Raw genomic sequence first — 23,474 nt, forward strand, 5'->3', positions numbered from 1 at the left:
AGATGATTTGAGGTCTTCCTTTACCTGAAATATCAAATTCCTTAGATCTTATTTTACATTTTTTATCTCCAAGGTACGCCTCACAGACACTAAAATTCGGCAGTAATGTCCAACAGCCATCTGTCCGTCTAAAATAAAAATATGAGCTGTACTCTGGTTAATTTGCTTTTTCTCCAGGTAACTGACATTTATTTGCTGGCATTACAAATATATACGAGTGGGTGACAAATTAAAGGAAAACAAACAAAAAAGGAAAACCTTTTCCAAAAAATAACACTCCCTAACTTGTTTTGTTGACCATGGCAGCACGTTAGCCAGCTGTCTAGCATGTTAGACCACTCATTCAAATGGAAACTGATCTGCTGACTGTGAAGGCCACAGAATGCGATTTGAATTCTTGTACATACTTGTGGCTCGAGGTGCCATCTTGGAAGAGGCCACTCCCAACAGAAGCATTTCATCATAATAAAGGGTTAAGATGGCTCCCCATAATCTTATAATGATTTGCACTGACTCTGCCCTATATGAGAACACGTGGACCCAAAAAATGTTGCCATGCAACCACCAGATCCTCTCACCAAAGGGGTCAAGGGATCAGGTTTTTCCTTTGATTTGTCAGACATCTTTATGAACATGAGTCAGACTTACAGTATTTGACTCAACACCCAGAATGGGTGTAGAGTGATACGCCACACCTTTCCTGCACTCATATATGCATAAAAATGGTTGCAATGACACTGCTCACGCAATAGAGGCATCTTTTGTTTTTTTTTTGGCCAGACTTGCCTGGTCATCTTTTTTTTTTTAAATTGCTGGAACACCCAATTATTCTTGATAACACTCCCCATGCTTTTATAGCTTACATTAAAAATGAAAACTCTGAAACAAAACAGACATGTGGTATATTTATTTGCATTTATTGTCTTCAGAATAGCTCAAGTTTCACATGCACACTACATAACGACAAACTAAAGCGTCACATTAATTGCACATACGCCTGACACAGTTTACTTACACCGGAAGACTTGTTAGTTGACACGAGACAAAGTGCTAAAATCAAAATAAAAGCTTCTCGGTTGTGATTTATGAGTAATGCAGAGCTTATCACAAGGAGACATTTGCACAAAGACACCATTTCAATACCTCGGATGCATTTTTAAGCATTTGTTGAGTATTTACAATCAGTTCCCCAAAGATCAGTAGAGATTGTGATGTCCCATTAAAGCTAAAAGATAGCTTTTTGTTTTAGTCCACATATAACTTGCATAGAGTTCAAAAATCTGTAAGCACACTCTGCTATATAAACTTTAATACTCCTTAGACCAGCTCCATTAAGAGCATTTCTATGACTCATATCTACGTACTTCATGTTAACCACTGCATTACCTGAACTGTGTGAATTCTCTGGTGTGAAGTGTAAAAATAGAACCTATATGACATTGAGTTTTATTGATTTAACACAAAATAGTTGTTCAAGGCAAAGCATGGCACTATATATTGCATAAGCCCAGTATGTTAGATTGCAAAACAGAGAAAAGTCATTTTAAATGTCTGTAGAAAATGTCACATTGCTGACAAGACATTTATGTGACAAAAAAATATGTCCAAACAACCTTTGACCATTTTAAATCTCCACAAGTTCAACTCCCTGCTAACTGTTCTGTCCACTTTCCTTTACTCTTCCAAAACCTTACCTTTGATATCGTGACTTTTAAGCAGTAACAATTAAAAAACAAAGTAGTCAAAGTAACTCAGGGGATTCAAGAAGGCGATAAGAGAGAAAAAGAAGGACTGAGTACAAGTGAGAAGGAGGGAAGGAGACTGTACAGGAAAACGTAAGGGTTGCTTCTGGTCTCATTTGGCTTTCTCAGCTCCTTGAGCAGCGGTCAGTGGCTCTGTCTGGACTCCGGCGTCTGTAGAAGGACGTTTCTGAGTCTACAGTTTGCAGGGAGAAAATGGCACATTTTGTTGCAGTGTCTTTAATTTGTCTTTAGAAAATGTAACTCTTTCAATATCTATTTTTATTTAATTTTTGTCTTTTATAAGCTTTAATTGTTTTTTTAGTTGAACAAAAACTTAATTTCTTTCACAGGCATCAAATGTATTAAACTGGACTCTGACTAAATTTGTTACATTTAAGTAACGGTGATTGTCCTAAAACTAAACTGCATTTCCAGATGTGTTATATCAGTCCGCTTGGTTTTCAGTAATGTGGAGCCTACACCTTAAGTGTCTGCTGCCATCTAGTGGGGATAATACAAAAATACTTTGCACTATGCAGTGATAAGGATATTATAAGGATATTGTGCATGTTCCTAATGTCAGTATCTGGGGAAAGTAATGTTCTTCTTACCAGATTTTTAAAGAATAGCTGAATGGAGTTCCTCTTTTCCAGTTTTTTGGGCACACTGGCTGCATCATCGCCAGCTTGGGAAGGCACAGAGGCTGGTTTGTTATCTGCAGCTTGCTCTGAAGACTTGGCTGCCACTTTAGGTTCCTCCTTGGCTTTAACTGCTTGAGCTGCCTCCGCTGCTGCAGGTGGGGTCGGGGTCACCTTGTTGGGCTCAGCAGCCTAAAAGTGTCGTGGCACATAATGAAGCATTCGATTATTTCAGTCCTTGACAAGCTAGAGATTCACATACCGGTGGCTCATACACTTCACTCGTTGAGTGCAGATGGACTTTGAGGTGGCACATGAAGTGGGATTAAAATGTACACCTGCTGTTAGGATACGACATCATGTGCAACATTACGAGGGATGATGACATATGCTCAAAGATAACAGCAAATGGAGAAAAATGCTTCTGGCAAAGAAGTTGTTTAGAGCATGTTTTAATACCAGATGTAATTGATGAAATTACTCTGGTTAATAATGCATCTGTTTGCAAGAGGCAACGTATTCCATGTATTTACCAGTCCAGTAGTTTTCCTGAGGAGCCGAATTCCACTTGTGGAGGCTGCCTGGACTTTTGTGGTCATGTGATCTAATAGTACCTCAAATTCACATTAACCTGTTACTTACCATTCTGTAATTTCACCACAATTCATAGCTAATGTATTTCAGAGTTGTTTCTTTTCAGAGATCTTATAAATGTTTATGGGAATAGGTTCTTACTTGGGGCTTGAAGAAAGAAAGGAATGGTGATTTTGAGGCGCTTTTCTTCTCTTCCTGAGCAGGTGGTGGTGGCTCTGGTTTTGCAGCAGCCTCCTGGGTGTCAGCTTTTGAGGAATCCACCTTCTTTAACCAAAGCAGGAAAAAGAAAAATATGTATCATGAATATTTACTAAAAAATCGGGAAAAAAAATCAAAGGGATGCTCATCAATTTGGGTGACAGAGTGAGAGTAGGAGCTTCCATCTGTGACATGAAAGAGGAGGTAAAGCAGTAAAAAGATATCTGTGATCAGAGTAGAGAGACAGAATATAATCAGTTCAAGATAAGAACTAGTGAGGAAGCCCACATTGTCAAGCGCAAAAGCCAAAATCTGTAAAGAGGAAGAAAGAGGAAAAAGGTAAAGCCCATCAATATTCACTTTACATTTCAGAGATGTCCACCTTTAAAGAAACAACCAGTTAAACATTTTGGGAAAACTTTAATTCTTCAAGAAAGTAAGAAAAGAAGAGTCATATAACCCCAGATATCTAGGTTGATTGTGTCACGGTTGAATAGTGCAAGGCTGCAAGGCTGCAAGGCTGCTTCCTCGTACTTGTAGTCTTTCTGCTAAAGCTCAGTCAGCCATCTTGGTACTTTGGCTTCACACATACTGTGATTGTCAGGTATGACTCTTATGGTTATTTTATAGCCACTCATCTCCCCTAACTATTAAAAGAAACATAAGAAAAGAAAAAAAGCTTTCCCAGAACATTAAACACCACTAATTTACTTCAGTTTCTACCACTGGTTGTGGTACCTCTTCCTTTATCTACAGAAAAGGGAGAGTTATTTGTTATATCCTGAATTCGAAGAGCGTAAATAATGATAGTCATTAAATCTTACATCTTACTCATTTTGTGCCATAATGGGGGTTGTTTAATCTGTACAGTTTGGGATGTGATGTGATAAAATTATTTTAAAAATGGACGAATTACAAAGAGTAAATGTGGGAAATGTTCTGGTACAATATAAGTGTGGCAACGTTATTGCAGAGGTGCCTGCAGAGTGAAGAAAATCAAGAATTAATATTCCTAAGCATTTCTTGCTCATTTACCTGCACTTCTACAACGGGCTCTTCCCCCACTGCTGCTGCCTCCTGAGGTTCAACCTCATTTTGAATCTAAGCAAATAGAAATGAATCTTTACATACAAAAACAGCTTTGGAAGAGGGTACGTGGTTTAATCAGAGGCTCAAAAGACCATTCCACTCCCTAAAAGAGTACAAAACCCCAAGAGTGAGAAGTTTCCTTTCATTTACCTGCACTTCTACAACAGGCGCTGGCACCTCCACTGGTGTCTCCTGCAGAGTAAAACTGTTATTTTATTCTGCACAGATGCAAATTGCGATGAACATTTCAAACCCTGTAATTAACCATAAAGCATGTTTGTTATGTAACACGGGCAAGATGGTTTGCAATTAGTCGTCTCCAGCAAGGCCTCGTGTGCGGTAGATTCATGTTCACATCTTAATACATTAATGTAACATTCCCTACATACAGCTGGGAAGATTAAGCAGGCTCTAGTTCACATGTAAGTTTACACCTGGCTGTATCTCTACTCCTACAGCTGACTGTTGCACATGACTGATTGTCTGCAGGACAGCAAAGGAATTCTTACTTTTGTTAAAATGCAAAATGACTTCAGAACCTCAAAACACGTGGAAAGTTATATTTATGGACTACTCACTATGTTAACATGACAATGAATGGTGACTTTATCAACTGGTTAAGGAAGTTCAAATGCATTAGAAGAGTAAGAAAGATCTCCACACTGTAATGTCAGCACAGCCCCACAGCTCCTCTGGCATTACTGCAGATAGTCCAAAGTGCAGGACAAAACCCGCTTTTAGATTGTGTAGATTACTGATTTAGATTATTTATTTTAATTTATTTTACTGAGTAAGAGTTTGATTTTGTTACTTCATTGTTTTTTTAAGTGTTTTAATCTGTTTTCCTCACTTATGTTTAGTTTGATGTTTGTTGTAATGTGATTCTTTTTCATGAAATGTTGTCTTTTTAATTATTTCAGATAGCAATTAATTACTGTTAGCGTACTTATGTTGGACATTTTACCCTCTTCATGTTGTTTGTCTGTTTACTTTAACTTTTTATTTATTTATTATTTATTTATTGCTGTCTTGACAACTTGTAATTCTGCTGTTTGAAAATGAAAGGTGTTGGGTTGAATTGGTTGATCTGTGTTTAAATATGGGACAAAATCCAGCAATTAGTTTGTTTAGCATAAAAGTTCCCCTGCAAAGAAGAAAACAGAAAAAAAAAACATGGAAAATGCTCAAAAATGTAACAACATAACGATTTGATCTTGTAAATTAAAGCCTTTTTTATTTTAAAATACACATGTTGTTTATTTTGGCTCTACGGAAACTAAAATAAAAAAAATCTGTTGTAGTTATGTTCTATAACACCTTCTCTGGGCAGCAGCTAAATGTAATGGCTTCTTGTTGAGCTCACAGTGATGCAAATGTGACTTAACGGTCAGTGCGGTTAAAAGAAAGGAGATGCAGTGTTGTGGGTGAGCATTTGTGGTGCTGGTGGGTGCTGATGAGACTTGTTAGCCCTTTGTCCCTGCGATCTGCTCCTTATGCTGAAGCTATAATCTTTTATTTTTGTCTTTATCTATTATGAAAAGACATAAGGACAATGTCATTCTTCTTATCTAATTCTCAAATAAGAAAACCTGATTCTCCCAAGAGAAAAGGTTTCAGCATGGGACTAATGCTACTTCACAAAACTATAGCTCCTATTCGAAAACAGTAAATTGTAAATTCCTGCTGCCTCTGGACAAATGAGCTCTTGTTCAGTTAGTAACTGATGAGCCATGGTCAGTTTGAGAATATGATCATTTACTGTACCACTGCTGCAGTCTTGCCCGGGGCTTTGGCTCCACTTGCTGAAGCACCATTGCTTTTGGAGGTCTTGACTCCTAGCAATACCTCAAACTGACATACAGTATGTTTCACACTGTGTTCTCATTGAACATGCAGTGAGTGTCTACATGAATAGCTATTCCTTAAAATAGTGATTGGATCTTGTAATCTGCAGTTAAAGCTGTTTGTTTACCTTCTGGCGGAATAATTTGCTCAGAGTATCTTTGGCTGATTTTCCTTTCGAGGACACAGGCTCCTTTCCAGCAGCTTTAGGTTCTTCTTTCGCCGAGGCCTTTACAGGTTTGGCAGTTGGCTCTCCTTTGATTTCCATTTTCGGTGGCTCTGGAGGTGGGGGTGGTGGGACGGACATTCCTTTCGGTGCTGCAGGCGGTTCAGATATTTGTGCAACCTATTGAAGAAAGAGAGGGGCTGTTAAAGCAATGGGTTACACAGCCCTCGTACACTGCAAAGACATTTTTTGACAGGGCAGGTTTGTCAGATATGACATCAGCAACTGTATTTCCTTCCAGTTTCACCCAATAAAAATGCATTGCTATGTAAAATGAGCAAATAAAGCAGCATATCCCGAAATTAACTAAACCCACCATGTGTAATAAATATATACATTTAATGTGAAATGCAAGATTATGGTTATGGAAATCAAAACTTATGGGCTATATGCTCACAGTAGTGGTTGCCGCTGGTTGGGTCTCCTTCTGGGACTATTTTGCAACAGAAAAGAAAGCATTTATAAAAAAGGTTAAACTGAAGCAAACAAAGGATGCAAAAAAAAGCTTTATGCACAAATTCTGCAAAAATAAACCACCTTTTAAAAATAAATGTTACTTTTTAAATTCAGGCAGAAACAGAACAGGCGAGGGTGTGACAGCTCATTGTATAGCTGTCTGTATTAGATAATCAGAGATATGGTTTGATAAAAGCAGCAGGAGAGAGTGATAGGTTAAAATGAACCTCTGTTCACCTTATCTTTTGCGGCATCGGGAGTAGCCGTTTCCTTTTTGGACGTTTTAGTAGGGGTCACCTGTGCAACAGAGGAATAAAAATGAACCGTCTTTATTTTTTGTGTCGTGATCCACAAGAAAACACAAGAGAAAAAAATCGTAATTTTTAACTGTGAACTGTGTAAGCATTGTGGAGCACTATGTATGTGGCGGTTAAGCAGTGTGAAAAGTAAAATGCCAGGGGATACAGTTGATGAAACAGAAAAATAATTATTTGGATAAAACAGAAGCCTTTCATGAATGCAGACATAGGCCTTTATGGTAAGCTAACTGAGGCCCACAGAGGTCCCTGACAGAGCACATACAGTACATGCGCTGTCATTGTGACAGCCATTGTGCTCCGGAGATGGCGTAGGCCTGCTCTCGCTCTATCTTCACAAATCTCGACTTCCAACCGCACAGGCCTCCCTTGTGAGCTCACACTATGGGATGAACAATAGGCCACCACATTCCCGCATGTTCAAAGACTTGATTAGCATGGGGCTAGGGCAATGGTAACTCTTTAAAACGGCATGAATCCAAAAGACAGCATGATGAAGAGGAAATACAATAGCTGCTTGTTGCAACTTTTCCATCTGGCACTGTCATGATGGCAGATTTCGCTATGGTTACATTTAATGTCATATACAGTTATACTGCCTTCCCACATCACTACACAGAACAAAAAGAGTCGCAAATATATACAAACTAATGCAAAATTTTCAAGTGTATTACTACCGATTACTGCTAAATGATTGGAAAAATGACCACACATCTCACTTTGACTGGGGCATGACTGAAAGGTGCATTAACCTTATTTTAGTTTTTTTAGTTTTTTTGCCTGTTTCCCTTCAGAAAAAGAAACAGATAAAAAGTACATTTGTTCTTTCCCCTTTCCCCCAAATAGTCTAATTTGACATGATAAACAGAAATAGTAAGAGCATAAAAAAGTCAGCTTAAATTCCCAAATGATGCCACTTACTAGGGTTTTGAAGAAGTTCATAACTGGATTCTCTTCTGGGTTACTCTCCTCTTTGCTTTCCACGGCCTCACTGTCTCCGTTGTCAGTTTCAGGAACGTTTTCTTCCTTGGGACTGGAGACTGGAGTCACCCTCTCTGGCTCCTTTAATGATTCAGGCTCTTGGTTTAGGTTAGCCGTCTCCTATACACCATGACAAAAGAATTAGCCTTTGAGAATTATGTTAGAGCAGAGCGGAGCTGATATGTAAGCAGTGAGTGTCTTAATCGCAGCATTGAGATGGGAGCACAATTCCAACCATGCCTCTGCCTACTCGGGGCATTGTCAACAATCACCCTTTTATTAATGTGTGTGTCCCACCCCTCAGTCATTGATATTCAACAATGTGTGAGAGTTATTTCTCGAGAAATGTCAGGAAAATCAAATACCTAGCTATGCCCATATGGTGTGCGTCTATAAAATATGTGAACTGAACCAATGTCGATTCATTTATACAGTTTTTTCCTTTTCTTCCAGCAATCTTGATACATTATTTTGGCCCGATTTATTATCCCATTAGCAACTGTAGAGGTGGCCTATTTTGCTTTTCCATATTTTCTGTTACAAACACCAAAATAAATGTTGCCAAAGTTTCAGTTAATGAGACCAGCAACACAGACCTCCGTCACACAGGTCGGCTCACAGTAGCCAGACCCACTTTCTACTCAGGAGGGGCAGCCAATCAGAAGAAAGAAGGTTTAAATCAGAGGAAAGAGAGCATAAAAGTTTGCTCTAAGCAGTGGATGAAGTGAGGAGCACGAGGGCTGATCAAAGTGTATGTACACCTGCATGCAGCCTATCTCGTCCTTAAACAGATGTGCCAGTCTGAACAAGACTTTGTATGAACATTGTAACACATACAGTGATTAGTAACATATATTTGGGCTTTTTTAAAGATTTATTCTTAATACCAGTTCTCTTGATTTTCATATATATTACATATGTATATATGTAATAACTCCCATAACTCCCCTGTCATGGCATTTCTTTTGTCCCATCTTCCTCTCCATAACCCCTAACCGGTCACAACAGATGGCTGCCCCTCCCTGAGCCTGGTCCTGCAGGAGGTTTCTCCTTGTTAAAAGCAAGTTTTTCTTTCCCACTTCTATCAAGTGGGTGTTTCCCATAAGGGGTCGTCTGATTTGTTGGGTTTTCTCTGTACAATATAAAGCACTTTGAGTAAGTGTTGTGATTTGGCACTATAGCATTAAAACTGAATTGAATTGAACTCAAATAAAAGTTCTAAGAATGTAAAGTGCAGAATGAGCACAATATGTCCCTTTAAGTATTATTTGTCATTAAACACAGTTTGACTAAAATCATGAATGAATGAGAAAAGGAAACTTCAAATTAATATTTCCGTGTCTGCTTATTGATCACTGCTCATTCATAATTTATTTGTTTGTTTGTAGACTTGTGGATGTCAATAATATGGAGGACTGGTGAAATTATCTTTCAGTCACCAGGCATGTTGGTTTTCTCAACAGCTAAAGGTGACTGAAACCTAAGAGGTAAACATTCAGTGTTTGAGCTTGTGACTGAGACGCCTTAGGGAAATTCTGTACTTCACATGTTGAATCTATCCGGTTTGCACTGCCTCTCATGCGTCTCTTCAGTGTCACTCTCCACCTAGAGGTGTATTCAACTTCTGGCCTGGGAGTGCTTCGGCACACCTTGCCACAGGCTCATCAAATGGCAGTTTAAGAATCTTCAGAGGTGAAATGTTCACTTTCAGTTGTCTCAAGGATGAGAAAGAGTGACTCATTTTTATTTGTTCTCTACTATCTTTGCCATCTTTGCTTTTCAGAGAAAAAAAAGCAAAAACAAGGTTGGATTTATTTTTTTAGGATTTAATCCCAAGGCTCACATATAAAATCACACATGACAGCATCTATCCTTGACCAACATTCTCCAGGGCAGTATTCTCCTCAGTGAATTCTCCTTAGACTGAAACACAAGGCTCTAAATCTTCTGTGGTGTCCTTCAGTTGTTAGTTCCTCAAGTTTGTTTCAATTATTTGTAGGATTTCTGGAAAAAAAACAAAACCTAACCCTCACTGGTACCATCTTCTTTACAAAGGGCTTGGGTTCTCGTCCTGCTTCCTCTAAGATTACAAGGGTTTGTTCAGGTGTGTTATGGCTTTCATCATCTTTAGATTCTTAACCTTTTCCTTTTCTATGTCACTTTCTTCTACAGCTTTTTCAGAACTTGCAACCTCTACCTCTCCTTCAGTAGATAAACCTTGGACCATTTTCCTCAACACTGTCAGCCACTGTTTAAGCTTGATCTGAAAAAGCTTGTTCAATCATTTCTTTAGCAGCGAGCTCATCTGAAAGGGAAAGACGTTCTTCATGTTCTCCAGGGAGAAGCACAAAAGCTGTTGTCCTCTTCTGTGACTGTGCTGTTGTTATCCACTGCAGGCTCCTGAAGCGTGGTAGCTGGGTTCAAATTCTTGATTCCATCTCAGTTATCAAACATTCTTCAACCTCAATGTCTTCTATAATAATCTCTAGAATACAATGTGGATTGACTTCAATTGCCAGAGATTTTAAAGTAACTTCAGGCTTCTGCAATATTAATTTCTTCTTTGGGACAACTACTGCACTTTTCTCCATACTCATTGGTAGTTACAGGGCTAATATTGTCTTGCTCACTTATTTGTAGCACATCTTCAGCTGTGGTGCATCATCAGGAGTGACCTCCTCATGGGCCAGATCCACCTTAACTAGATTTCCATTCTGAAAACGGACAGCAGCTTCTTTTACAGGCATGTCTTCATTTGCGGCTGCGGAGTTTGGCTTCTCATGAACAACCTCAGAGATTGTTTCCGTCACTCCAGTCACTGCCTCTTTGTCTAGGGAGGTAATGTCATTTGCTTCCCCGGCCTCAGGAGTGACAGCATTAGACTCAGGTTCAGCGGTTTCAATCAGCACTACATCAGCTGACGTGTCTGCAGCTCCTTTACTGTTGTCTTCAGTAATTGCTTCACCTACTCCCAGCTCTGACGCAATTACAGCGCAGTCAGAGGCAACTGCCAAAACTGCTTCAACACAACTTGCCGCTGCTTTTGGAATGGTGGAAGTGAACTCCTTCGCCAGAGTTTTCTCGCTCGTCTGTCCCTCTGCAACAGTGTCATGTTTTGAGTCAGATTTCTCAAGCCCCAAATTTTATGTAGCTTAAAATTGCTCTGCTCTGAACGTTGAGGTTTCATCTTTTAAAGGGTGTCTAACAACCTCCTCAGCTTTGCTAATGGCATGCTCACTCAGTGGATCTTCCACAGTTGTGGCTGTGAAGGCACCATCACCCATTTGTGTTGAAATATCTGCTTTTATGTTGCTAATTCAACTTTCTGATGTTCATTCATTTCCGTCTTGATGGTCAATGTAAACTATAACGGGAGCTTCCTCTCTATTTGAATATTAAATTATGTAAACCAACACACAACTTGTGTCTATTTTCCCGGGGCACGCATGATAACCGTGTGGCTGATCATGAGTAATCAGAAAAATTAGTCATGTAGTATAACATGCTTACATTTTTATTTATTTACTTGCTTATTTAGGTGTTTGTTTTTTGCAATAAGCGCGATTCTACATTATGTTGCCCATTGCAAACAAGGCTAAAAAAACAAAAACAAAAAGGAAAAAAATGATTAAATGCATGTAGTGCATGGACAGTGTTGGACTACATTACACTGCTAAGATGATTTGGACTATTTGGCAGGCTGACAAAATAAGGTAATTTTCTTTGCACAGCTAAAAGTCGACATCAGGGAATTTTAATCATGCCGAGTGTCTTCTGGCAATCTGGTCAACTGATAATTGACAAAAACAGCACAACATAAAAGAGTGTGCCCCCTTTTAGACATTTTCAGGAAATCCCATGATAAGATCAAAACTAACAATGTGAGCGGCACATCTCAGTGCTCTCTGAATTTCCTGTCGTGGGCGTGGGCATCAGTGCTGCTGAGGCCCACGCCCACTAATCTTTGTCAAAGATAAACAACGTGTGACATATTTATCTTCTTTTATTTTTATTTTTTTTAAAGGGTTATACCCTGTGGGCCTGTTTTAGTTCATGTTAGCTGCAGAATGATAAAATAACACAATTCAAAAACACACCACAGTGTCTGTGCTCACTCTAAAAAGGAAGATGTGTGGTTCAATTTTATCTGCTGCTATATGTATTATTATTATTGCTGTTTTTCAGCAACAATGGAGGTCTATTGCACAACATGAGAGTTATCATAATTTATCAGTTTTTAAAACTTAGCTAAAGATTTTTGCTTTTTCCACTGCTTTTAATTGATATGCCACTATTACCTTTAAAATTCTACTATGAGTTTATTTGTGTTTTTGCATACTTTCATTGCAGTACATCCATCATAGATTCCAATGGCCATTCATCCGTACATTAGAAAATCCCTTTGAATTTCCCTTATGTGTAAATTGTGCTATGCAAAGTAACCTGACTTGCCCTGGCTCGTCTCTTCACAGCTTTGTTGGCAAATAGAAAAAAACAACTAGACTCATCTGATGAGAATAAACATGAAAAGTGCCCTCACCTGCTGTGGCTCAGTGGGAGGAACACTTACATCCGTTTGATCTTCACTCTGTGTCTCTTTTTCTTTTTCTTCAACAGTCTCAGCTTCAGCTTTAGGTTCTGATTTCTTTTTGAACAGTTTGCCAAAATGATGACGACCTTTTTCTCCTTTGCTTTTCTTGACCTCTTCCTTCTGGGTGTTGGTGTCAGGAACTTCAGAAACAGCTTGGATTTTGGCGTCAGGGGCTTCAGAAACATCTTGGATGTTGGCGTCAGGAACTTCAGAAACAGCTTGGACAATATCAGGTTGACACTCTGATTTGCCGATCACATCAGTTGATTGTATGGCAGAGTTTAAAGAGTGGACCTTGCCATTTTGGCAGACTGTAGTTTCACTTTTACCTAAAAAATAAAAAAGTGGCAAAATAAGCAAAATGCCACATACAGGAAAAACATTGAAATAAAGGACTGAAAGTATTGTTAAACCCAGGCTGAATTTAATTTTTTTTTAGGAAAAAATTACTATAAAATAACTGTTGGACATATATGCTTAAAGACCCTTTTTAGAATTACCGTCTGCAGACTTACTTAACATTTTCACTGCCAGGTAGCAACATTTTACCACAGGGTGTGTTCAGATGTTTTCACATGTGTGGTGGTGCTTTTCTTTCTTTCTTTCTTTCTTTCTTTCTTTCTTTCTTTCTTTCTTTAAGATATTTAGCATTTTGCCAGGCTGTCATTGTAAATAACAATAAATTACGTGTCTGGTTCAATAAAGATTACATGGACTTACTATACCACCTAGTGGTACAAATTGGCATTGCATGAAAGTGCAGCCCAGCTCTAGTTCCATTGCAGTTGATATCTCTTCAACACAATATATAGATATTTTAAACCCAAAGTCTTAACCAGTGCATCACGTCATAGCTTTAGTTAATTTGGGGAAAGTGTTTTGTTACTTTGAACCAAAGGAAACTACATTAAGCATCTTTATGGACCGACAAACTCAACAAAGTGATCCTCAAGGCGCCTAAATCTGAGATTGTGGAGCTTGATCCTCTGACAGCAATGGCAGAAAGGGGAAAACTGTCAAAGTTATGGGAACTCATAGATAATCCTTCACATCGCGTCCATGATGTGCTAGGCAGTAATAGGAGCACATTCACCAAAGGCTATGACCACAGCAATGCAACATGGAATGTCAGAGCATATCATTCCTGTTAAAATGTATCAGTTCCTCCCTGCAACATCTGGACCTGGCAACATCATTTGTTCAATCTTGTAAATACTGCACATAGTTTTTTTTAGCTTTGAAATATTTATTTAATATATTGCAGCTTGAATGACACACCTTATTACACCTTAATTAGATGTCTATTACAAAGCAATTTCCTGATTCTGATTCTGGATCTTTTCTATAAATTTCCACCTTAACAAACATCCCCCTAATGAGTCCACAACAGCTAAAAAGGTCAAAATGAACAATTCTGGGTTTTATGGAATTTATTTTTAAACACAAGTGTCATTTTATTTAGTATTAGCCCATAGAGTGATTTTTACTTCCAGCTTAAAGAGAATTTAAACAGTTGCCACAAAATTCAGCAAAAGCGATGTTACTGAAACTGTTCAAAAATGTATGTGAAGCTTGTTTAACGTAACGTCAGGCTGATATGTGCCGAAAATTTCCATGAGCTAGTAAACACGGGCAAGTCAGTGTGAGAACGTTATCTCAGGCATCAACAGTCAAGGGCCATGGGAATCCCACAGTATTTTATTTTTATAGTGAAGACACAAACCACCACACCTTGACAAGTCAAATACTTGCTCCTTGATAATTCCTGAGACAACACATGTGGTTTACTCAGACACCGTGCAACTGGGAGTCACTGTGTTTGCAGAGTATTAAAAGGATTAAAGGAGTAATCACTACTAATAAATTTGTAAAATTATTTGCTTTTTTTTAATTGAAGGAGAACCATAAAGTATATCAGCATAAAGCGTGATACGGTAAAACACAACAGTCTGACAGTAATAAAACATTCATTCTTAAGTAAGACTTTAATTTGCCAGTGTTGAGCATTGATTTGCTCCTGCTTTACAGTGACACCACCACTGTAGATCAGGTAGATCATTATCACAGATTGCTTGGATGTTATTTATCCTAAGAGAAATTAAAAATAAAATAAAACTCACTTACCATTAATCTCCAGTCCGCCAGACGTGACTTCTATAGAGATGCCATTCACGGTTCCATTCTCATGCTTTTCAGGAATTGTCCCATTCTGTGAGTAAATAACAATGTCAGCATTGTGCTTTCTAGTCTAGATGGGTTATCTAGACTAGAAGAGTTTTTTCACCTGTCACCTGTGCATGCTAGAGTTTTGGAAAAGTGTGCATCATATAGAAAAATGACACATGCAGCTTTTAGCCTGTAATGTCTGCCATGTAATTTGCATTGTTTTACCTTGGATAGCTCTTCTATGTTTACTGACTGCTCGTTTCCCATCTTTTTCCCAGTTAAGACCTGCAGGCTGCAATAGAATTAAATGAAATAGAAATGTCATTTTGTTATGTTGTACTGATAAGCAAAGATAATCTGCAAATAATGGTTAACATCTATTAAGACTTTTGCAAAGCCATTTAAAAGTTTTAATACTGCTTTAACTTCAGTGAAATGTCTTACCTTGTTATTTGACTTCCTTCTTAAGGATACGGCGTGTCTGTCTGAGATGGACTTCCTCCTTTTGCCCAACTATGTATATAGACTTTTGTTAACTGGACACTTTATGTGTGTGTTAAAATGGGTGGGTCTGTTTTCACGTTGGCAGTTGGATTTCCTCTGAAAAAAAAAGTGCGCTGTATTGGTGCTTTGATCAACTCACAGTAATCTCCATGTGGCATCCTGAAAATACCCTGACAAGATCATAATGAGGTGTGAATCTGTCCAAGCCCACTGTGATAAGGCGGTCCAAACAGTTTGTTGACCAATCTGGCGGGGGCCTAACAGGATTAAGGATATTAAGGATACCGGTCTGGCAAGCATCCACGCTGACAAAACCAAAACAACTATGTTGGCACTGGTTAAACTGAAGAGAACACTTTTAGCATTTTTTACTGATTTAGTCTTTAAAGATGCAGTTAATTGATAAAAATAAATCTATTCACACAGATGTGCTTTAACATACCCATTGTGTTGTTTTGGTATTATCTGATTAAAAAAAAGAAAAGAGGTCATCAAGGCAGGTAACAAGCTTTGTGATAAAATCATGTCAAAATGTCTGTGTTTAAAGGCTTCCACATGTCCATAGTTAGATACTATTGTTTATCAGTGTATGTCAATATGGTACTGAAGATGAACTCATCTTTATGTTTGCTTTTTTTGTAAGTAAATAGGCCATGATAATGCTGACAAAGGCTTTTGTTTCATTGGATTTAACTTCTAGAAGTCATTCGACTCCTGGAAGACGTCAAACGTCAAATCATTCAACATCTTGTTAATGCAAGTCAATCAAAGTATGTGAATGCGTTTTATCACAAACAAGCATGCTTAAGAAACAAACTAAAAAAGACTATAACATGTGCACTATTTATTGACTTTATTATGGCAAGCCCTGGAATCCATGAAAACAATGGCTCGACTGTATCCTATAGACTGCATTCTGAGGTGGGAGTTGGATTCCCCTGTTTGGTGACTTCATGCAAGGCCTGCAGCTGAGGGGCCTCAAGAAAGCTCTTCATGGTGCACCAACGCATAACAGCCTACTAGGTATGCTAGTGGTTCCTACAAAGTTAGATAAAGACTGCTGATTTTGAGACAGAAAAACCTGCATATTTACAATTTGTTTTTCACTCAGACCAAAATGCCAGTGATGCTTAAAACTACAGGTGGTGCATTGTAATTCGGTTTAGACAAATATGAATTTCTAGTCTTCTCCCATTACAGATGTATTCATTAAATATTTGAACTTGGGTGCAGTACTGTGTGCAAATATTTACAGAAGAGCAGTTCCGGTTGGCATAATAACTAGTTTGGCATATTGAAAGCACGTTTGCACATTTATTGAGATAATTACCTACAACAGAACAAAAAAAATGCTGTTTTTTTTTTTTAAATAAATCAAATTTCAGCTTTTAGATGTAAATGTAAGGGAAAGCACCTTGCGACATATCTAACTATATTTACCAGAACATGAACTCAACTAAATAATCAAATCAATCACACAAAAACTCAAAAAGAAGGAAAAGAACTGAACAAACATTTTGAGAGAAGTAAACATATTTTCTGGCCAACTTGTGGGGGTCAAACTCCAGATCAGGCCTGCTGATAGGTGGCAGTGTGGGGATATTTATCCCGCTGAGCGACGCTGCGGGTGAACAGTCGAAGAAGCAAAGATGGCAGCGACCATGAAATCATCCGTGGTGAGGAATATTTTTAAACAAAAATCCACTTTTTTTGTCTTGCAATTTTGTTACTGTATCGCTGTTTTAACAAGGGATGCAGAAAGAAAGGTGGCATCGTGTATGTGTGCGATTAAGACGCCGAGCTTTCTCACGGCTGTGATATTTGAAAGCGCCGTCACACCCTCGTGTAGCTACCGTAAAGCGATATCTCCTTGTGTTAAAACACTAGCTCGACATACGTTGTAATTTTGCAGCTGTTGTTCGTGCGAGCTTAAAAACTATGTGGTGAAACAATGAGCTCAATATCCAGATCAGGGCAGTGGCCGCTGCAGGTGATGGGACACCCAAGCTAGCATGCTAGCAAACAAAATAAAAACTGGCCTGTAGTTAACTGTCTAAGAAACGACAAGCTAAAGCAGTTTATGTCCCCAATGAATGACCAATACCCTGCTCAGTCTCGTTCAAATGATATTTAAGTGCTTCTGACGGGCCAACAGCACAGTAGGACGACCACATCACAACGAGCCAAATGTGGAGCAAATAGTTTTCATGTGTTGGACAATGTGGGTCACGGTAATGCTAAGAGGCAGTCTGATAAAGCTATGCGGGTTGCAGAGGATGTGACTGACGGGTACAAATCTATATGCACCATTACAAACAACTTTCCAGCTATTGCTTTTTATTTTTTTTAATGCAATAGTCTTGTATTGCAGTACTTGTTTAGAATTTGTCCTGGTGTCTGATCTGCTGTTCCCCTCTTAATAATCTTTGTGTTGAGGAGGAATGCACTGATAAATTTCTTTTAGCACTTCGAATCAACTAAATTACAGGTTTTTGAGGTTCACAGATATAGCCTATCTCGAGGTTCAAATAAAAAATGCATAGTTTATTTATTTATTTTACCCTCTCAAAAGGGAAATTGCAGTGCAGTGCCAGCAAAATCACACCACATAACTTTTATTTGTGGTATTTTTCGATACATAGTCGACTAAAAGCCAGACCTGTGCTGTGGTGAATTGGGGCCAATTCGAAGTCCAGGACAGGAGGTGAAAAATAAAAACATTGTGCAATCCCGCATAAAGTAGGCCACTTGGTCACTCTAAATGAAACTGAACACAGCTCGTTGGTTTTACTCCTTAGGCTTGATTTAAAAACAAAAAAAACTCCACACACATTCTTTATTTATAAGGCTTATTTTGATCTTACTAAATGCTTTTCCCATCATAAGGTGGTGGGTTTTTGTTGTTGTTGTTGTTTTTCCCAGTTAACACAGTTGACATGTCCTTGTGATGCTTGTGATTTCATCTCTGGAAAAGTTGCTGCTGAACAATACTTATAACTCATAGCAGAATGAGTTAAATTCTGTCAGGGCATGTAAGATTGTCATGTTTAACAGGCTAAAATGAACTGCAAACTCAAGTCATTTCTCCTTGTTTGCAGGCAGTTGAAGATGTGAATGTAACGTTTGAAGACCAGCAGAAGATCAATAAATTTGCCAGGAACACGAATCGGATGACGGAGCTGAAGAATGAGATATTGGAAAGGAGGGTGAGTACTACCGGGGCTGGGAAGACGTGGTTTAGTCTTATATCGGAGCAAGGATTTAGAGTGTTCAATTAAATTTACAAAAGTCAAACTACACCCAGATGTGAGTTTTTATATCTAGATAAAATTATTACATTAAATTCAAAATGACAACTGACACTCTGATCAGGAAGATTGAACTTGGTTAATGACTGGAGGAGAAGTCTGACTACTTAGCACTTTATTTGAATCGGCTTGTGTTTGAATTTAACAGAAAGTAACCTCATTCCTTTATCACTAGTGCACTGGTTTCACTTTCTAGCCTAGTTGCTGGAAAAGTGACTTTAATTAGCTGTTTGGTAAACCTTGTCATTGTCCTGCTGGTGGATATGGATATCCGTGGAGATGTTTCTAATGCTCTTTTGTTGTACTTTTACTTTAAAATGACCACAAAACTGACTCAATCAATACTTTGGACCACATTTACTCTCATCAGCACAAACCTCTTGGTTTAAGGGAAAAAAACTGTTCCATGTATCCACTTTTCTGCTGCTTGTCTGGGTCATTGAGGGGCAGCAGTCTGAGCAGACCATGCCCAGATTTCCCCTCCCCAGCCACCTCCTTCAGCTCTTTGGGGTGGGGGGGTTCAGAGGCATATCCAAGGCAGTCAAGAGATGTCTTCTTTCAGACATGTCCTGGGATCTCCTCCCAGTTGGATATGCCCGAAATGCCTCTCCGAGGAGGTGTGCAGGGGGCATCCTAATCAGATGCCTGAACTGGCTCCTAATGATCAGCAGAGCAGCAGCTGTACCAAGTTCCTCCTGAGTAACTGGCCTCCTCATCCTCAATCTCTAAAGCTGAAACCAGATGCTCTTATGAGGAAGCTCATTTCTGTTGCTTGTATCTGATCTTGTTATAGGTCAGTTTAAGAACCAGTTGGCCAGGGAATTGACGGCTTCACCTTTATGCGCAGCTCTGTCTTTGATGCTGTTAGTCCCTCCATCCTAGATCTGAAGGGTATTACATTAATGGTGTTCTTCTTGTGAGATTTAAATCTTGCAAGATGTCTTTCAGGCATTCAAGAATAATTCATTCAGGATTTTGTAGAAACATAAGTAGACGAGTTGTTTGCCTGCAGTTGTCAAATTCCTTTTGACTTCAATAAATGATTACAGTATTGAAGAAACACAGAATGAACCTCAAATCCCTCACATTTGTATTCTAGAGAGAAATGTATGTGAAAAGTTTGGCTTGCACCATATTCTCAGCCCCTGTGTTGTCCCTGTGTTTTGTTACCCACACCCTTACCCACACCCTCATCAGCTGTGACCTGCTAATTTGCTGTGTATATGTGTATAATTATACTCTCCCCCCCCCCCCCCCATTTGCAACATCAAGCTAATTTAACATTTACAGTTCATCCAGTTTTGTTTGTGTCATTAAAAAAAACAAAACTGGATTTGAGCATTGAATGATGCATCTTGAACTGTGACACTAAATGACTCCTTAATTACCGAGGTTTATTTACAACCACCTCAAACTGACTGACTGTGAATGTCTTCCTGCAGAAAACTCTTCAGAACCTTCAGGATGCCAGTGATGACCTAATGCTGTTTGACGACAACTCTCTATTTATCCCTTATCAAATCGGCGACGTCTTTATAAATCACTCCCAGGACGAAACACAAGAGATGCTGGAATCCGCAAAGGTAAGTGTAACGCAGACGGTTTCTCAATACCTTCTCTAAATCACTGTCTTGTGAGCTTCTTTTCAAATTTCAATGGCTTTTATCGATCACGGTTTGTTTCAAAGACATTCCTTTCTGTAAACACAAAGATTTATCCTTGTCGTGTCATTCCTTTGAAAGTCAGCTTATCAGTACTGGAGGCCAATGTAGTCCCAAAATGTTGAGGGAAAAGTGAATTTTGCATGCTTTTTGCTTTCTCTAATGTGTTGTTGTCCAAAGATGAAAATATCGTTGCATGCACAACATTCAGAACTCATCTAAACAGACTCACTGAGCACAGTTTGACAAATGTGTCTGTTGTGTAGTTTATAATTACTTTCAGAAGTGCGTGGACAAACAGTGCTAAATGCCTGTTCATTTATACCTACTGCTTACTAGCTATGAATCACAATTCATCAAAACCGTGTCATGTGTTTTGCAGATAAGAATAACTTGCTTGCAAAATGGAAAAACTGTAGTTTTGTCAGTTAAATCTAATGTATTAATTCCAAAATCTCTTTAGACCAAGAATTTCTTCATAAATCAATCAGGATTTTGAGTCTTTTCATCACTCAGACCTGAATTGGACTTGTGCATTTATCTGATAATACATAATTAACAAATGCTTTTATTTTAAATGGAGAGTATTTTTAGAAATGCTCCACTGGGTAAAGGATTTCTAGCAGTCCTGTCGTTATGTCCAAAAAGCAGTCATTGTTATCTTTGCCTGCCAAGTATTCATAATTCAGTTCCCTTTCAAAAATTCTCGTTTTACTAAAAGTACAAGTCTAAGTCTCAATTTTAGGTTTGAGAGCTTCCTGCTGCACCTTTTGGAAAGACGTGTAGCAATGGCGGTGCTCTGTGGCTGCTGCATGAGAGACGTTAACCAAGAGGGACTTCAGATTAAACCTTCTCCGTTCTGTAATTTCCATTATGTCTCCATTTGTCCTTGTGTTGCTGTGACTTCATCACAATAGGACATACTGCACAGCCCTGAACTGATTGATTGAAAGGAGTCTGCTGCAAACCTTGAATGACAAATATGTCGAAGACAGCTCAGTCATTATATCGGCAGATTATATTTTAATGTGGATTTATACCAGTCATTTTAGATGATTTCTTACCTAAAATGATCTCTTTTAGTGTTTGGAATGTGCTTTTGATGACATAAATGGAGTCATTTGGTGAAATTGGTTTAGGAAATGTCTTGTGTCTGTTGCTTGCCTGCTGTGGGGAAATTGAACTGGCTGTTCTGTAATTGGAGTTTCTGTGTTCTGTAATCAGGAAACACTGGAGCAAGAGGTCCAAGACCTTGAGAAACAAGTGTCAGCGATACAGCAAGTGTTGAGTGATCTGAAGGTGCAGCTTTATGCCAAGTTTGGTAACAACATTAACCTGGAGGCAGATGAAAGCTGAGCAGTGAAATGGACTTTGACAGTTGCCCCAGTTTGGACTTTTCCACAGACCTCCTGTATCGGCTTCACAACATCCCCCAAAAAATGATTTCTTACGTTTGGTAGCATCTTTCATTTATGCTAATAATGTGTTTGCAGTTTGGTGTTCACAAGGTCATCAAAAAGAAATGTTTTGTGCAAATGAATAAATGTACTTCATTTCTAATGAATTTCAAGTGGTCGCATATTCAATTGTTTTTCACTGAACTGATTACAAATTTGCCAGAAATTAAAATATTACAAAGCTCTTTGTTCTTTTTACAGAGTCTGAAATGCAGCAAAAGGATTTGTCATTTGAAGTCTTATTTATTTTTTGCTAAAGTCAAAGGTAGGACAAAGTGCTTGTGACACATCGGTGTAGTCGTCAATCAATAATTTAGAGTACACTGATTTGTACTCATTGCAAAGTTTTGACGTCATTCTCATCAATCATTAATTCATTCTGTCTGAGAGTTTTAGAGTTTGGTCTTTGACAGAAACGATAAACGGACGCGTTTTCAGCAAGTGACGCTTCGCTGAGACACGTAGTCGTAGGCTGAACGAGTGTGCAAATATCGAGGTCTCTGCTTTAATATGTAGCCATTCGGTTTAGATATAATTTAAAACAACATGCAAGAAATCTGCCATCAAATCCACAAAACTCAGTTCAGAGGGGAGTCATTTTTAAAAAGGTAAAAGGAAATAGCCACTCACTAGGTAACATAGAAGTTTGATTTTTGGGTGTACGTTGAAAATGCTGATTAAATTCTCAGACCAAGAAGACTGCACGAGAGAGATAAAGAGTGTATTTGTTGTTGGAGGAGGGGGGCGGGGGTAGTATAATCTAGTACCCAGTTCAAACTGAAATGCACTTCATTGATCTGTAACAATTCAGCAGAATTAAAAGATGAATTATGTTGTCTTTAATGTCTTTCCTCCATTTTAATCCGGCATATACAGTGTTCTGGATGGTTGGTGGCTCTCACAAATATCAACAATGCACAAACCTCATTAAATTGTGCCCTCAAGTGTGGCCTGCGTGAGCTAATAAAATGTCTGGGATAAAAAAATAAAAAATAAATAAAAGAAATGGAGAGCTTGAAGTTATAGCAGACACCTCTGGAGAATCAAGATCTCAATTAACAAGTTTCCCCTCCCTGTAGGGTTCCTGCTGAACATTCATAGCTATGATTAAGAGGAACACTGCCCACACAGGCTTGTCTTTATGCACAGCTTGTTAAACCTCAGGCTCAGAGGAACATGCATGGAAATGACTGGAGTTATTTCCCTCATGGCCTTGTTTACTCAGTCTCTGCCCCTTCGCCCCCTGCATCTGTTCGTTTTTACCTGTCCGCTCATTCCCTCGCTTCCCCTCAAATGACGCACACGTTGATATTTATCAACCGCGCTGCTGGATTGATAGCTTTTAAAGTGGCACGATTTGGAGTGAATATTCAATTAAGGTCGGGTATAGTCTGCCAGAATCTTGAGATTCATTAGTGTTTGGACACAATTTCAATAGGATGAAGTCTGTTTAATTCACCAAACACTGTCATCTTAATTTGTTTATTTGGAGGAACGCGATCTGAAGTTGTGACTTTAAATAAGGTACATATATGTGGTAGTCTCTGCTTCCTTTGATTTAAAGTAACAGCAAAAACATACCAGTGGGTGTCTCTAGTTCCCCAGTAATTTCAGTGAACTCGTATCTATAAGTAGAATCGAGATAAGCTCTCTGAGATCCCTCAATATAGCTGCGCATTGCAAATATACGTCCAAACATGTTCA

The 23,474-nt window shown here is 38.7% G+C and overlaps 2 protein-coding genes across 2 annotated transcripts; one reads left to right on the forward strand and one right to left on the reverse strand.

Moving 5' to 3' along the window:
* Window positions 1-896: 896 nt before the first annotated feature.
* On the reverse strand, window positions 897-16,944 carry bcas1 (brain enriched myelin associated protein 1). Its single transcript, XM_039604635.1, has 14 exons — window positions 16,859-16,944; window positions 15,285-15,440; window positions 15,066-15,132; window positions 14,799-14,883; window positions 12,624-13,003; window positions 8,024-8,203; window positions 7,023-7,082; window positions 6,727-6,762; window positions 6,234-6,449; window positions 4,412-4,453; window positions 4,208-4,273; window positions 3,116-3,238; window positions 2,354-2,572; window positions 897-1,935 (listed from the first exon to the last, which is right to left on the reverse strand). The coding sequence occupies exons 3-14, from the start codon at window positions 15,105-15,107 to the stop codon at window positions 1,855-1,857; spliced, it is 1,530 nt and encodes a 509-aa protein (XP_039460569.1). The 5' UTR covers window positions 15,108-15,132; window positions 15,285-15,440; window positions 16,859-16,944; the 3' UTR covers window positions 897-1,854.
* pfdn4 (prefoldin subunit 4) lies at window positions 16,930-21,955 on the forward strand. Its single transcript, XM_031741989.2, has 4 exons — window positions 16,930-17,020; window positions 18,443-18,550; window positions 20,095-20,235; window positions 21,538-21,955. The coding sequence occupies exons 1-4, from the start codon at window positions 16,994-16,996 to the stop codon at window positions 21,667-21,669; spliced, it is 408 nt and encodes a 135-aa protein (XP_031597849.1). The 5' UTR covers window positions 16,930-16,993; the 3' UTR covers window positions 21,670-21,955.
* The last annotated feature ends 1,519 nt before the right edge of the window (window positions 21,956-23,474 follow it).

This window comes from Oreochromis aureus, linkage group 20 (genome assembly GCF_013358895.1).
Source record: "Oreochromis aureus strain Israel breed Guangdong linkage group 20, ZZ_aureus, whole genome shotgun sequence".
NCBI classification, from domain to species: Eukaryota; Metazoa; Chordata; class Actinopteri; order Cichliformes; family Cichlidae; genus Oreochromis; species Oreochromis aureus.

Excerpts from the sequence above, each read along its gene's own strand:
- bcas1 (XM_039604635.1), bottom strand. The coding sequence starts at position 15,107 with ATGGGAAACGAGCAGTCAGTAAACATAGAAGAGCTATCCAAG. Across the intron at positions 8,204-12,623 it reads CTCCCACTGAGCCACAGCAG|GAGACGGCTAACCTAAACCA; the intron begins GTGAGGGCACTT and ends CATGGTGTATAG. Across the intron at positions 4,274-4,411 it reads CGCCTGTTGTAGAAGTGCAG|ATTCAAAATGAGGTTGAACC; the intron begins GTAAATGAAAGG and ends CTATTTGCTTAG.
- pfdn4 (XM_031741989.2), top strand. The coding sequence starts at position 16,994 with ATGGCAGCGACCATGAAATCATCCGTG. Across the intron at positions 17,021-18,442 it reads CGACCATGAAATCATCCGTG|GCAGTTGAAGATGTGAATGT; the intron begins GTGAGGAATATT and ends CCTTGTTTGCAG. Across the intron at positions 18,551-20,094 it reads ATGAGATATTGGAAAGGAGG|AAAACTCTTCAGAACCTTCA; the intron begins GTGAGTACTACC and ends GTCTTCCTGCAG.